The sequence below is a fragment of the Crotalus tigris genome, unplaced genomic scaffold (assembly GCF_016545835.1).
Source record: "Crotalus tigris isolate CLP2741 ecotype Arizona unplaced genomic scaffold, ASM1654583v1 scf7180000017659.2616968, whole genome shotgun sequence".
Taxonomy (NCBI): Eukaryota; Metazoa; Chordata; class Lepidosauria; order Squamata; family Viperidae; genus Crotalus; species Crotalus tigris.
Genome location: NW_024096546.1, coordinates 272818 through 289054, shown reverse-complemented (window position 1 = coordinate 289054; position 16237 = coordinate 272818). Strand labels below are relative to the sequence as shown.

The following is a 16237-nucleotide window of genomic DNA, read 5'->3' as shown; positions in this document are numbered from 1 at the left end:
AATGCAAATTAAAAAATAGCAATAAGATTAAAATTGGTAAGAACTGTATAGCTGAGCAATTATGTGGATAATTCCAAAAACACATTCAGGAAATCATCCAGATCCATCAGACCATTTTTATCTGTCCTAACATTATAGAACTTTATATTGGTCTTCTGTATAAATCAGATGAAGGAGTAACCTGTGCAGGAAACTGAAGTCATACTTCAAATCATTAACTTCATTCAAATAGAAATTCAAACCCAACATTTATCACACAAATACTAGATTGGAAAGCCTAGTATTTGCATAAGCAAAACTTCTTAAGCTATCCCTAAGTGGAAATCAGACAAGAAAAAAAACTTACGACATTCCAATTGTATTACCCAAGTTACCCCAGCTAGCTTGGGAAGAGACTAGTCAGACAGAAGAGTGAAACACCAGTTCAGTCACCTCTATTTCTAATACATATGAAGCATTGCTACTAGTTTCTTTGCATTTATGTTGAGATAAAAAGCATAGATCTATAACCAAACTCCCTTTAAACTACTAGATGGGGGGGAACCAATAAACCTTTGTAGTATTAACCATCCAGTTAAACAACATGTGTTCCAAATTGGCAAAATGCAATATGGAATATTTAGGTAGACTTCCTTGACCTTCAAACCTAGATTGCCATCCCACAAAATTGGCAGAAATAAACTGCCTTCTCTTCCAGTATCCAGATTCTGGATTTATATGAAATACATATAAATTTAGTAAATAAATCAACTGATCTGACATTAAAATATCAATTTCAATTTAAAGGGGTCACCACTTTTATTACTTTAGTTAAGCCTCCTCCTTAAAGGAAGAGACTATCAGCATGGGCTTGCTCTCTATTTGTTGATGCTTATTTAATACGAATGCTGCTTCCCATAGTCTACCCTACCAGGCCCAGACAAACTAGCAGTCCAGATTTCCTCCCACCCCATCATGAACCCATTGCCCTGAACTAAAGACCTTTATTTGGGGTTTCAAAAGGCTAAGATCCTTTTCTTTTGAGTTCTTTTCCAGTTCCTCTTAAGATTATACTTTAAAGGGTCTTGGTAAAATTATAAAAAAATAAGAATAATTTCTTGCCTGAAAAAGCTGGAAAACTAAAAACTACTGATACCTAGTAGAGGATTAGAACATAGCACACTAATGCCCAGAAATAAAGAAAAATCTGTTCCCTTGAACTCTAATAACCTTTAAGAAGACAGCTGCTGGGAACAAAGAAAAGAATACATACTGGGCCAGCTATAAGATTAGAAAGTGGTTGAAGGAAAAGAAATACTCTGTTGTCTAAACTCAAGAATTGTTTATAGAAAAAGAAAAACTTTGATTTTTGACTAATCTTTTAGGGGAGGATTTACAGGAAGGATTCAAGGTGGCTAAATATACTGAACTGCAATTTTGACTGGTTGACAACTGACTCCTGAATGAAAGAACTGTTACAAAACATTGATTTTACCGAAGCCTTGACAACTGGAAATACAGTGGATTATAAAAACTTTATATAAAGATAAGAACTATACAAAACTGGACTGTTCAGATTTTGACTTTTGGCTCGTATGACAAGGCTAATTACAGAGACTATGGCACTGATGATGGATTATTTGAAAGGGGAAGATAACATGGATATGGCATACTTATCAAAAAATGACACATTTAATATCTACTCCTGGAGGACTCAGCCTGGAATATCAAAGACCTCCAGAAATAACATTTCAAGATAAGACAAATACTCTCCAAGAGGAAATTTATGTAATGTTATGACAGATGCAAATGACAATAATTTTAAGCCATGAAGAGATTAAACACAACTTTGATGACATAAATGAGCACATTTCTAATTAAATTCACAGTGAAAAAATACTCAGAAAATGATAGTAAAAATGAACAAACAAATCAGACAACAGAATACAAACTAGAAAAAAAATGACTTAATCAGCGAAGTTACAAATGAAGAGAATTATAATTTCATACAAACAGGAAAAAAGTTACAAGACTTGGGCATAACACCAAAAATGGAAAAGATACCTTATTCATTAGAACGTCAAAATAAACCTGAGGATAAGAAAGAAGACTTAACAAAACAGACACTGCTAGGAGAATCATTGTTTGGGAGGCAAAAGGCATATATTTTATGTATTCTGTCTTCTTCACTCCCAACAACATTTACAAAAATACAAGAACTTTCTGGCAAGCAGAAAATAACAATTTGGAAAGTTATTTGGCAAAAGAAGAAGGCCAGAGACAGATTCAAGAGATATGATTCGAACAAACGCTTGCTTGAATATAGTTAAATGAACAGAAAACTTTGGCTATAAAGGGGCCTTACAATAAGAGGGATAAGAGATATAAGTAATATAGTACTTTTGATAATATATAAAATGTAAAAATATTGGGATAATGTATGTGAATAAAAAGTTTGAATTTCAAAGATAAATTAAGTTTGAAGAGAATTAGGATTAAGGAATGATTGAAATATTGAGGGGAAATTAAGCTTAAATAAGAACTTTGAAAAAAGGACATATAGTGATTTAACAAATTAACTTTTACAAATATAAGTGAAATATAAACTGATCAGAAAAGATGTTATAGGTAGATGTCATAAGATAGATAAGCAGTATAGTATTTTTATAACATACGAAATATGAAAACATTGGTATGATGTATTAAAATGGAAAATTTGGATATTTAGATTTTAAATACTGAGAAAATTATGACTGATAAGAATTGTTTGAATATTAAGGAGAAAATAAGCTTAAACAAGATTTACAAAAATAGGATATGGTGAATCAATAAGCTGATTTTTATAAAAATAACACAAGTTGATAAGAAATGTCACATATGGACGCTATTATTGTTGGTACAAAGATGGAAGAAAATTTTCATATTTAATCATTTATGTATTGAAAATATTAAAAAATATATTTAAGGTTGAAGGAGAATGCTATTAGGAGAAGAGAAGATCAAACAAATATACTATTAATCAATATACTAATTATGGAAGTATATTAATTATTATTGACTGTTAATTAACTACTATTAATTTCTGTGCATGTGTGTTTTTTTAATTTATGAACCAAGACAACACACTGTACACAGTGGTGGGATTCAGATATGTGAACAATCAGTTCTCTGTGTGGATGCCGCTTCCAGAAGTCCATTCTAGGCCTGGGCAACAAAAAAATTAGCTACCGGTTCTGCCAAAGTGGTACGAACTGGCTGAATCCCCTACTGGCTGTATACCAGGCATTAAGGATTGTTATTGTAAAAAAAAATCAATAAAACATTTTTTTTTAAAAAAAGGAAACTTAATAGAGACACTTCTTCCCTCCTGTCCTGGATAAAATAAACTAACAGGACAATGTATTCCAAAAAAATCTTCTATGCAATATTATAGAATTCTAATATGTCATACATGGATATGCAGTTTTAATACAAAGTAAGGAACTCACCAATAAAATCGGTTTGGTGTGATCCGTTCATGCATGATCTGCCATCTCCTTCCAAAATCCATAGAACTGTACAGCTGTAAGATATTAAGAACCAAATTAAGTTAAACTATAACTATGGCAGACTTAGTGTTAGTCCACTGCAACAAAAGTGACAATATATAATAATAATAATAATAGTAAAGTTGGAAGGGACCTTGGAGGTCATCTAGTCCAACCCCCTGCTCGGGCAGGAAACCCTACACCATTTCGGACAAGTGGCTGTCCAGTCTCTTCTTAAAAACTTCCAGTGTTGGAGCATTTACTGCTTCTGGAGGCAAGCTGTTCCACTGATTAATTGTTCTCACTGTCAGGAAGTTTCTCCTTAGTTCTAGGTTGCTTCTCTCCTTGATTAGTTTCCACCCGTTGCTTCTTGTCCTGCCTTCAGGTGCTTTGGAAAATAGCTTAATTCCCTCTTCTTTATGGCAGCCCCTGAGATATTGGAATACTGCTATCATGTCCCCCCTTGTCCTTCTCTTCGTTAAACTAGACTGTTCATTAAATCTGACTGTCCTTTAGGTCCTGCTAAAGCGCTACACCTAGATGACCTTGCCTGATTTTCAAAAAATTAAGTTGGGTTGTAGAATTCAATGGTAAAATTATAGGAAAGAATACCAGGACTTATTTAGGGTAGATCGCCATTTTTTAAAAAAAGCAAACAAATAAAGAAGCAGAACAAAATCTTATTTTGGTGGCTGTCATGAAATTACTAAGAAACCAACTCCACTGTAAAGAAAATTTATATTTAAAAAGACTACACAAATTTTATGTGTGTTTGTATGTGTATAGGGAGAAAAAGAGATAATGGATAATGGATAGATTTTTCTTCTTCTTAATGTTTTCTCACAAGTGCAGGGTCTGCTTTTTTCACATGAACTAAGCGTTGGTTGTGAACAGAATTGACTGGCTGGCTTGTCACTTAAGCCTGGCATCATAGGTTGAGAGCGAGTGACTGGCCCAAAGTCACTCAGTCAGCTTTAATGCCTCAGGCAGAACTAGAATTCATAGTCTCTAGTTTTTTAGCTTAGTGCCTTAACCACTAGACCAAACTGGCAAGAATAAATTTGTCATTTTCTTGTCATTTAATAACAGGCTGTAAGTTGCACATGGATAATGTTGAAATAAATTTTCTACTGAACTTCTTTTCTTGAAAAAAATTCCACTGCAAGGGTCAAACAGATATGTACTGAGTATTTTACATACATTTGAAATTTAATAATAAAGGCATTCAGACATTGTATTTAGGGCTTTCATTATTATAACTGATATACAGACAATTCGTTTTGAAAATTTATTACTATGTTTACTGTTATAATCAACTCCCAATTTCATTAAATAAAATCCTACTGGTGTTATTCTATGTCCTATTCATCTCATCTGGTGTGAAACCAAACTGATATTAAACAATGAGTATTCAATTTTTTCAGGCCAAACACAGAAAGCAATGTCAGCAATCTGAGAAAATCTTAAAGTAAAATTAGGTATACATATAATCAGAAAAAGAATATTACCAGGGAATAATATAAAATCTGGACATAAAATTAGATTGTTAGAATGACTATCTTACATCTTTCTGGAAGTACTGGCACTGTAGGGCCAGCTCTACAATTAGGCACAGTAAAATAAATATTATATTATCAAAGATACTTTCTTTTAGTTCCCTGTATAGGCACTTCTGGAATTTTCTGTTTTATATATCAGATGTTGATCTTAACCACTTTTACTAGCTAGTGCAATGCCCAGCCTTACAGTCTTGGTTATAATACCCTCTTGGGGGAATCATAATTACTAATCATAATTAAGAATTAAACCTTTGCTTCTATTTCCAGTTGGAAGGGAATTGTTTTGTTGCACGATGAAAGAATTTAATCAATACGTTTGAATTTATCCTTCATTTATTTTGAATGGAGATTTAGCTTATTTGTTTAAGATGTGAATACATTTTGGATTTAAACTGTAATCTATTTGGGCACATCAATCATTATATGTAAGTTTCTTTGTTGCTGAAAGCATGATATGATTGTGTTTTAATGACTTTCAATTTTTTAATTCCATTCTTGTTACTTGTTGTTGTTAGTTAGAAATAGGATATAAAAGCATTAAAAGTAAAGTAAAACAAGATACCAATTATACCGTATCTGGGGATATGCCAATATTATTCTAAATATTATTCTATTTATAATGTGTGAAAGAAGGAACACACAAGTAGAAATGGCAGAAAAACAAAACATTAGTTTATAGCCTCCATGGAAACACTGGTGCCTAAAAATTAAATGCTCTGACAGAGATTACACATCACAACATATCAGAGAATGCCAGAATGTCTCTAGAGTCCCAACTAAAAGCAACCCCCTCCAACCTTCCATCTTCAGCTTTCTTAAAGGCACATATTCAAATTCTGTTATGTACTTTCCAAGTATGTTTTATTAAAATAGCAACCAACAGAAAAGAAGGAGAAGGCACAGCATCCCCCCAAACACCGACAACATTAGGGACTATACATCCACTTTTTCTGGGATAATGTAGTTGCAATCTAGCCAAGCAAAGCAGTGTTTGAGCAAAACTAAAGCACCATCTACACAGTTTACTTGTCCCAGTGCACTCGGCAGATAAGTTGCTAAATAAGTGTTCTTAAAAAGATGAAATTTCAGACAGGGATCTAGCTGTGTAGGTGTGTAGGTGTAAGGCTTACTCCATCTTTTTTTTCTTCAATTGTTTTATAGATTAAAGTTAGATTTTAGTCAGTATAAAAATAGTTATATTAAAGTAGGCATAATGTAGTTAAAATCAACTTGAAAATGTGGCAGATAAAGTGACTGCAGAAGCCAGGGTCCCGCACCCCTTGAAGCCAGCAAATGTGAAATACAAATCAACCTACTGAAAACTCACACAAAAAGACACAATATATACCCTTCAGCCCATGACTGAAGAAAAAGAAATGGTGCCATAGCAATTCTCTTGCATCAGTTGGGTAAGCCTCTTTCTCTGACTCTCCTAAATTGTCCACAAGGAACATCATGCTTAATATGCAAAATAGCAGGTCCAGACTGGAATACCAAAAGCCATCTTCAGGATGACTTGTGCTAGAGATAATATCAGGAGGAACGTCCTTGGCAAATGATTGTAGCAAATAGACTTCCAGAGAGTTGAAAGCAAGACCTCTTCAAGAAATATACGCCTATGTTGATTTCTACTTACCTTGAAAAAAAGGCCACCATATAGAATTAATCTATAGAAATAAATTATAAAAATTATAAATCCATAAAGCTGATACCCTTGTTACCTAAATTTGCTAATAAGATTAAAACCTAAACCGCCCTGTCATCTAACTGTATTAATGACCATTCTGTATATTTATTCACTATGGCTTCCAACAACTACAATTACGCTTAGACATGTTGGATTACAACTCTTTTCAGCCCAACCTCAATTTCCATTGTTATTGAATAAGGATGATAGGTATACATTTGGGCAAAAATGTTCAACAATTCACCCAAATAAAAAAGCAATAATTAGAGTCAAGACAGAGTGATGGCAAAGGGTGAATGGTATGCTCAACGGAAAATGGATGGTTCCAAATAACTTAAGCCTTTAAAGGTCAATATTAAGGCTTCAGATTGGCCACAAGCAAATTTCTGATTGGATAGTTTGTGATATGTTGAGTGTAAAAAATATACTTTTATCCATTCAAAGTTCTTCATGTATCACTGGGAAAAAAAACAAATGTTATGGTATGTGAATTCTGAGACTTAAGGGCTCATAATAACATTTGGCAATACTGCGTTACATAACTCAAGTCTTCTTCTTTTCTACCAAAGACTAGAGCAGTGGTTCTCAACCTTTTTAATGCCGCGACCCCCAACTGGTTGTAAGTCGAGAACTACTCAACCGGTCGTAAGTCGAGGACTACTCAACTGGTGCAGCACCGTTTGCAGAATGGGACTTTTGGCGGGCTCAGCAGGGCAGAGACAGCCTGGACAATTCCTATTGGCTTTTGAAAGCCAATAGAATTAGACTCTATTCAAGAGAGTCTATTCTATTGGCTTTCAAAAGCCAATAGAATAAAAGGGAGTAGCACAGCTAAGGAAAAGGGGAAAAAAATGGCGGACTGCATTGTTTGGCGACCCCCGTGAAATGGTCGTTCGACCCCAAATGGGGTCCCGACCCACAGGTCGAGAACCACTGGACTAGAGCAAGTGCATATTATTTGGATTGAGTTTTTTCCATTTTTTTTAAATAGCTTCGTGTTATGAAGCACTAACCCTTTCATTGCAGTTAATCATGTGCCCTACAGTTATTTGTTCAAAAGCATCCCGTCTATCATTGTGGGAACTCAATAATTCTAGTGGTGTGGAGTGAGAGGGTTTTTTTAAAAAATAAATAAATAAATGAATTTTGATTTCAGGATGATTCATGGGAGAAGGATTCAACTGAACTTGTAGTTTTCAGGTGAATTCACAGAAAAAGTTAAGGAGGCTATTCATTTGATAGAACTGGACTTTACTTCTTTCCATCCTTTCTAGCAATCACCTATGAATTTCTATGAAAATTAGATGATCAAGAAAAGCCACTGTTATACTGTGTTATTCTTAAGAGGCGGAGGAAAAAGATCCCCTTATTCCACCTTTGATTCATTACCGCCTGCATGCTATTAATCATGTATATAAACAGAAAGGTCAATTACACATTATTTAAAGTAAACCAGTAAACGAAAGGATTCTTTGAGCATAAATGTGGAGTGCCCTTGCTTGTGGGACCCAAAGGAGATGTCAAATGCAGCCAAGAGAAATAAAGTCATTTGTAGTCAATTGCTATGGAGGGTGAAGGAAAGCAAGCTGGTTTATTGTGATTTGTGTGTATCATTTTGATAAGGATTTTTTTCTAGTGTCTTTCAAGATGACATTACAAATAATATATCATTTCAGGGATCAAATACACTAATTTTTTAACATAAGAACAGATACACTTCCATATGGAATAGGTTATGCTACTATAGCTGCATTTTCTCAATTTCATTTTCAGCTCTATATATTGTCATCCTCCTATGTTAAATCATGAGAGAGAAAAAAGAAATTACTAAGAAATAGATTCTAAATTCAAGGAAATGTATTATGCCACTGCACTGGGAAATGCTTAAATTAATACCCATTTCAGAAATATTGTATTCTCTTTGCAATTGTATTTAAAAAAATGGTAGTTCAGTCTTTTCATTGGACTGCAAGATTTTATAATAAAAATAGGATAGAATATATCATAAATATAATATATCCAGAATACAGTACAATACAGTACAGATTAATGGTATTAATACTTGGTAAGGGTAATACTTGGTAAATAGAATAAGGAGACCATTTGGCAATTTAATTGAGATGATTGATGAGTAGAGGTTATATTTTTAGTATTCAGACTCCATTTGTTGTAACTGTGATTTAGAAAGGGGGACTTTAAAAAGAATATACAAGTTTTAAACTTACAGTTTCTGGTAACGAGAAAGAAAACTATTCATAAAAACATTATTTTTATAAAACAGAAAATATAGTAAATATAATTGAAGATTATCATAACTAATAGTTCAAAATATTTTGTTTTATTATATATTAAACAAGATACAACATTTTGAAGACTAAGGATGTAAATTATGGGCTAGTTGAGTAATTATGAGTTAACAAGATTATTTTGAGGTTCATTTACTAAAGTTAAGATTTCCCTCAAAAAGCCAAATGCAGCACTTGAAACGCCTTTCCAGTTTCTGCAAAAGTTCCAACATGTGGTTATTTCAACTATCATAACTCGAAACAGGTGCTCGAAATGGAAACAAGAAAGTATACTGGGTTCGGTCAGAATTACATTAAAAAAAGATTGAGTGTAATTTTTTTCCTTTATTCTGCTGGCAAGAACCAGTAGAGTCTTGATTTCTTAAAGGTCCTAAAAGTGGAATTTTCTGCAATGTCCATTACAATTTAGAGTTAGATAACCCTTTAGAGTTATCCTCCCCTTTATTGATTACTGCCTTATCGTGGCGAAGGGGCTTGCGTAATTCAATGAAGCTATAAGCTATGCCATGCAGGGCCACCCAAGACGGGCAGATCATAGCAGAGAGTTCTGACAAAATGTGATCCACTGGAGAAGGAAATGGCAAACCACTCCAGTATCTTTGCCATGAAAATTCCATAGACAGTACTAAAAGGCAAAAAGATATGACGCTGGAAGATGAGCCCCTCAGGTTGGAAGTTGTCCAATATGCTACTGGGGAAGAGCAGAGGGCTAGTACTAGTAGTGCCAGAAAGAATGAAGCGACTGGGCCAAAGCTGAAAGGACGCTCAGCTGTGGATATATCTGGTGGTGAAAGGAAAGTCCGATGCTGCAAAAATTTTTTCTCCATAGGAACCTGGAATGTAAGATCTATGAATCAAGGCAAGCTAGACATAGTCAAAAAAGAGATGACAAGATTGAACATCGACATCTTAGGAATCAGCGAACTAAAATGGATAGGAATGGGTGAATTTAACTCAGATGACAATCAGGTATACTACTGTGGGCAAGAATCCCTCAGAAGAAATGGAGTAGCCTTCATAGTCAATAAAAGAATAGGAAAAGCAATACTGGGATACAATCCCCAAAATGACAGAATGATCTCAATTCGAATCCAAGGCAAACCATTCAATATCACAATAGTCCAAATCTATGCCCCAACCACTGGTGCTGAAGAGGATGAAATTGACCGGTTCTATGAAACCCTACAGCACCTTATAGAATTAACACCAAAAAATGATGTCCTTATCATCATGGGGGATTGGAATGCTAAGGTAGGAAGCCAAAAGATAACCGGAATAACAGGCAAGTTTGGCCTTGGAGTACAAAATGAAGCAGGGCACAGGCTAATAGAATTTTGTCAAGAGAATACGATGGTCATAACAAACACTCTTTTCCAACAACCCAAGAGACGGCTCTACACATGGACATCACCAGATGGTCAACATAGAAATCAGATTGACTATGTGCTCTGCAGCCAAAGATGGAGAACCACTATACAGTCAGTAAAAACAAGACCAGGAGCTGACTGTGGCTCAGATCATGAGCTTCTCGTTGCAAAATTTAGGCTTAAATTGAAAAAAGTAGGGAAAAGCACTAGGCCACTCAGGTATGAACTAAATCATATTCCTGATGAATATACAGTAGAGGTGACAAATAGATTTAAGGAACTGGATCTGATAGACAGAGTGCCTGAAGAACTATGGATGGAAGTTCGCAACATTGTACAAGAGGTAGCAACTAAAACCATCCCAAAGAAAAAGAAATGCAAGAAAGCAAAATGGCTGTCTGAGGAAGCTTTGCAAATAGCTGAGGAAAGAAGGGAAGTGAAAGGCAAAGGAGAAAGAGAAAGATACACCCAATTGAATGCAGAATTCCAGAGAGTAGCTAGAAGAGATAAGAATGCCTTCTTAAATGAACAGTGCAAAGAAATAGAAGAAAACAACAGAATAGGGAGGACCAGAGATCTCTTCAAGAAAATTGGAGATATGAAGGGAACATTTCATGCAAAGATGGGCATGATAAAGGACCAAAATGGCAGAGACCTAACAGAGGCAGAAGAGATTAAGAAGAGATGGCAAAACTACATAGAAGAACTATACAAGAATGAGCTTAACATCCCAGATAACCACAATGAGATGGTCACTGATCTCGAACCAGACATCCTAGAATGTGAAGTGAAATGGGCCTTAGAAAATCTGAGCAACAACAAAGCTAATGGAGGTGACAGTATTCCAGCTGAGCTATTCAAAATCTTAAAAGACGATGCAGTAAAAGTGCTACACTCAATTTGCCAGCAAATTTGGAAAACTCAACAGTGGCCACAGGATTGGAAAAGGTCAGTTTACATTCCAATTCCAAAGAAAGGCAATGCCAAAGAATGTTCAAACTATTGCACCATTGCACTCATTTCACATGCTAGTAAAGTTATGCTTAAAATCCTACAAGCTAGACTCCAGCAGTATGTGGATCGAGAACTACCAGAAGTACAGGCAGGATTTCGAAGAGGCAGAGGAACTAGAGATCAAATTGCCAACATACGCTGGATCATGGAGAAAGCTAGGGAGTTCCAGAAAAACATCTACTTCTGCTTCATTGACTATGCAAAAGCCTTTGATTGTGTGGATCACAACAAATTGTGGCAAGTTCTTAAAGAGATGGGAGTACCAGACCATCTCATTTGTCTCTTGAGAAACCTATATGCGGGTCAAGAAGCAACAGTGAGAACTGGACACGGAACCACTGATTGGTTCAAAATTGGAAAAGGAGTCCGGCAAGGCTGTATACTGTCGCCCTGCCTATTTAACTTATATGCAGAGCACATCATGAGAAAGGCAGGGCTAGATGAATCAAAAGTTGGAATTAAGATTGCCGGGAGAAATATCAACAACCTAAGATATGCAGATGATACCACTCTAATGGCAGAAAGTGAAGAGGAACTAAAGAGCCTCTTGATGCGGGTGAAGAAGGAGAGTGCAAAAGTTGGCTTGAAACTCAACATTAAGAAAACCAAAATCATGGCATCCGGCCCTCTCAATTCCTGGCAAATAGATGGGGAAGAAATGGAGGTAGTGACAGATTTTATTTTTCTGGGCTCAAAGATCACCTCAGATGGGGACTGCAGCCAAGAAATTAAAAGACGCTTGCTCCTGGGGAGGAAAGCTGTGGCAAATCTAGACAGCATACTAAAAAGCAGAGACATCACCCTGCCAATAAAAGTGCGTATAGTCCAGGCCATGGTTTTCCCAGTTGCAATGTATGGCTGTGAAAGTTGGACCATAAGAAAGGCTGAGCGCCAAAGAATTGAGGCCTTTGAACTATGGTGCTGGAGAAGACTCCTGCGAGTCCCTTGGACTGCAAGGCGTTCAAACTGGTCAGTCCTAGAAGAGATCAACCCCGACTGTTCTTTAGAAGGCCAGATCCTGAAGTTGAAACTCAAATACTTTGGCCACCTAATGAGAAGGAAGGACTCACTGGAGAAGGGCCTAATGTGGGAAAGATTGAGGGCAATAGAAGAAGGGGACGACAGAGAATGAGATGGCTGGATGGAGTCACTGAAGCAGTAGGTGTGAACATAAATGGACTCCAGAAGATGGTAGAGGACAGGAGGACCTGGAGGAACATTGTCCATGGGGTCGCGATGGGTCGGACATGACTTCACAATTAACAACAACAATAAAGAGTTATCCTAGCGGTAGTGATATATATTAAAATTGTGGACAGTAAAATCAGATAATGTATAGATAATGCTAGAATGTCCTAACATTCTAGAGATCATTTGATTGTAATTTACTTTTCACATTAGTACTAGCATTTTTAGCCTACTAGACAGACAAAGTGAATATGAATAGAAACTATATTCTTACCCTATTCCAAGCAATGGAATCATTAACATTCTGAGCAAGCAAAAATAACTTGTCAGAATTTGTGCATGATCTGATTACAAATGTTTAATGTCTTGAAATGAGCAGTGTGGTGGCCTAGTGATGAAGACTTTCACTTCTCACTTCCACTTTCAATGTAGAAGGTTGAAAATTAAGTAGCTGCAGATGTTTCTCTATACTAAGGTGCAAAGAAGAAATAGTTTCTGTGAAGTCCAGCCAGTAAATGCTTAGTTCCATCCAGTTAGCTCAACTTTATCCTGAATTAAGGAATTACGGGGTTGTAAAAAAGGAGTTTGAAGTTGTTTTGAAATGTTACCTTTTTAGACCTTTTATCTAAATATTTCATTGTGTCTGTTGATGATAGATTCTTATTTATGTTCTCTGCATTTCTGCTGTCCTAATCAGGTAAGTCCAAGTTAGTCTTGACACTTTCAGTGCTAACAGACCTATGCTAATAATGTTCCTTATAAAACTGCAATTGTGTTACAGGAATATTCAGCTGGGACTAGGATGTCATATCACCTATAATCAGAAGCAGCAATATATTCATTTTTTAATCAAGTGGATGACAATAATATGGTATTTGTTCTATATGATTAATCGGAGAAGACTTCGTACAAGTTTTAAAAATGGTATTTAATTCAATCATTATTTCTAATGTTTTTTTAACAGTAAGTGTCAAAAACAAAACAAACAATGTTTGTTATAATGGAAAAAAAGTCAGTTTCTGTAGTTAATCATTTTCTTATTATAGTAATTTGTATCAGTTATGATAAAGTTATATTGTTCTGTGATGACAGCTATGTACAATAGTTTTAAATATTGAGTTTATTTAATGGTTTGTCTCTTTTTGACAATATTCAGATCTGTGTAATTACAATATATATTTAAAATAAATAGCAGTCTTAAAAAGATAATTACTATCAGCTGGTAGGTAGAATGAAGGAATGAAAGCAGGTTATGATGACTACTTGAAATTCTGACATGAAGTATTCTAGCTTCTTTCAATAAGGCATTGTTCAGAATAAGTCATTATCTCAAAATCTGAACATACTGAACTTAAAAATGAGAGGTTCACGCCAGTATTGCTACAGCAGCAACTTGTCACTGCCATTGTCATTTCTGTTGTAACAGATTAGTACTAAGCTTACACAGAGTTGAGTCAATTCTTCAGCAGGCTTGGCTGCAGAGATTTCTTTTCCCAGGGAAGCAAAAATAATCCTCTAGTGTTTTCCAAATCCTTTCAGGCCTAGCAGTTGTAGTAGGGAATCTATACTATATGATTCAAGCAATTATCACTCCTGTACTGTTTAGGATGGGGACAATAATAGTATATTTTAAACTTTACACACGTCCAATTCTACATATGTAGATCTCTTCTCCAAATGGCATTAAAACCATTTTCACATACAATACAACTGACTATACAGTTAAACCCCTTTATGGATTACTGCCTTGTCGTGGCAACATTGTACAAGAGGTAGCAACTAAAACCATCCCAAAGAAAAAGAAATGCAAGAAAGCAAAATGGCTGTCTGAGGAAGCTTTGCAAATAGCTGAGGAAAGAAGGGAAGCGAAAGGCAAAGGAGAAAGAGAAAGATACACCCAATTGAATGCAGAATTCCAGAGAGTAGCTAGAAGAGATAAGAATGCCTTCTTAAATGAACAGTGCAAAGAAATAGAAGAAAACAACAGAATAGGGAGGACCAGAGATCTCTTCAAGAAAATTGGAGATATGAAGGGAACGTTTCATGCAAAGATGGGCATGATAAAGGACCAAAATGGCAGAGACCTAACAGAGGCAGAAGAGATTAAGAAGAGATGGCAAAACTACACAGAAGAACTATACAAGAATGAGCTTAACATCCCAGATAACCACAATGAGATGGTCATTGACCTCGAACCAGACATCCTAGAATGTGAAGTGAAATGGGCCTTAGAAAATCTGAGCAACAACAAAGCTAGTGGAGGTGACAGTATTCCAGCTGAGCTATTCAAAATCTTAAAAGACGATGCAGTAAAAGTGCTACACTCAATTTGCCAGCAAATTTGGAAAACTCAACAGTGCCACAGGATTGGAAAAGGTCAGTTTACATTCCAATTCCAAAGAAAGGCAATGCCAAAGAATGTTCAAACTATCGCACCATTGCACTCATTTCACATGCTAGTAAAGTTATGCTTAAAATCCTCCAAGCTAGACTCCAGCAGTATGTGGATTGAGAACTACCAGAAGTACAGGCAGGATTTCGAAGAGGCAGAGGAACTAGAGATCAAATTGCCAACATACGCTGGATCATGGAGCAAGCTAGGGAGTTCCAGAAAAACATCTACTTCTGCTTCATTGACTATGCAAAAGCCTTTGATTGTGTGGATCACAACAAATTGTGGCAAGTTCTTAAAGAGATGGGAGTACCAGACCATCTCATTTGTCTCTTTAGAAACCTATATGTGGGTCAAGAAGCAACAGTGAGAACCGAACACGGAACCACTGATTGGTTCAAAATTGGAAAAGGAGTCGGCAAGGCTCTATACTGTCGCCCTGCCTATTTAACTTATATGCAGAGCACATCATGAGAAAGGCAGGGCTAGATGAATCAAAAGTTGGAATTAAGATTGCCGGGAGAAATATCAACAACCTAAGATATGCAGATGATACCACTCTAATGGCAGAAAGTGAAGAGGAACTAAAGAGCCTCTTGATGCGGGTGAAGAAGGAGAGTGCAAAAGTTGGCTTGAAACTCAACATTAAGAAAACCAAAATCATGGCATCCGGCCCTCTCAATTCCTGGCAAATAGATGGGGAAGAAATGGAAGGTAGTGACAGATTTTATTTTTCTGGGCTCCAAGATCACCTCAGGTGGGGACTGCAGCCAAGAAATTAAAAGACGCTTGCTCCTTGGGAGGAAAGCTATGGCAAATCTAGACAGCATTCTAAAAAGCAGAGACATCACCCTGCCAACAAAAGTGCGTATAGTCCAGGCCATGGTTTTCCCAGTTGCAATGTATGGCTGTGAAAGTTGGACCATAAGAAAGGCTGAGCGCCAAAGAATTGAGGCCTTTGAACTATGGTGCTGGAGAAGACTCCTGCGAGTCCCTTGGACTGCAAGGCGTTCAAACCGGTCAGTCCTAGAAGAGATCAACCCTGACTGCTCTTTAGAAAGCCAGATCCTGAAGTTGAAACTCAAATACTTTGGCCACCTAATGAGAAGGAAGGACTCACTGGAAAAGGGCCTAATACTGGGAAAGATTGAGGGCAATAGAAGAAGGGGACGACAGAGAATGAGATGGCTGGATGGAGTCATTGAAGCAGTAGGTGAG

The 16237-nt window shown here is 36.2% G+C and overlaps 1 protein-coding gene across 1 annotated transcript in view; it reads right to left on the bottom strand.

Annotated features, from left to right (window-relative positions):
• The window catches only part of LOC120304818 (VPS10 domain-containing receptor SorCS3-like), a 319187-nt gene that overhangs the window by 174544 nt on the left and 128406 nt on the right, over positions 1 to 16237 (bottom strand). The window contains exon 4 of the mRNA XM_039335790.1: positions 3468 to 3541. Within this exon, the coding sequence (XP_039191724.1) occupies positions 3468 to 3541 (74 nt within the window). The remainder of the gene's footprint in view (positions 1 to 3467; positions 3542 to 16237) is intronic.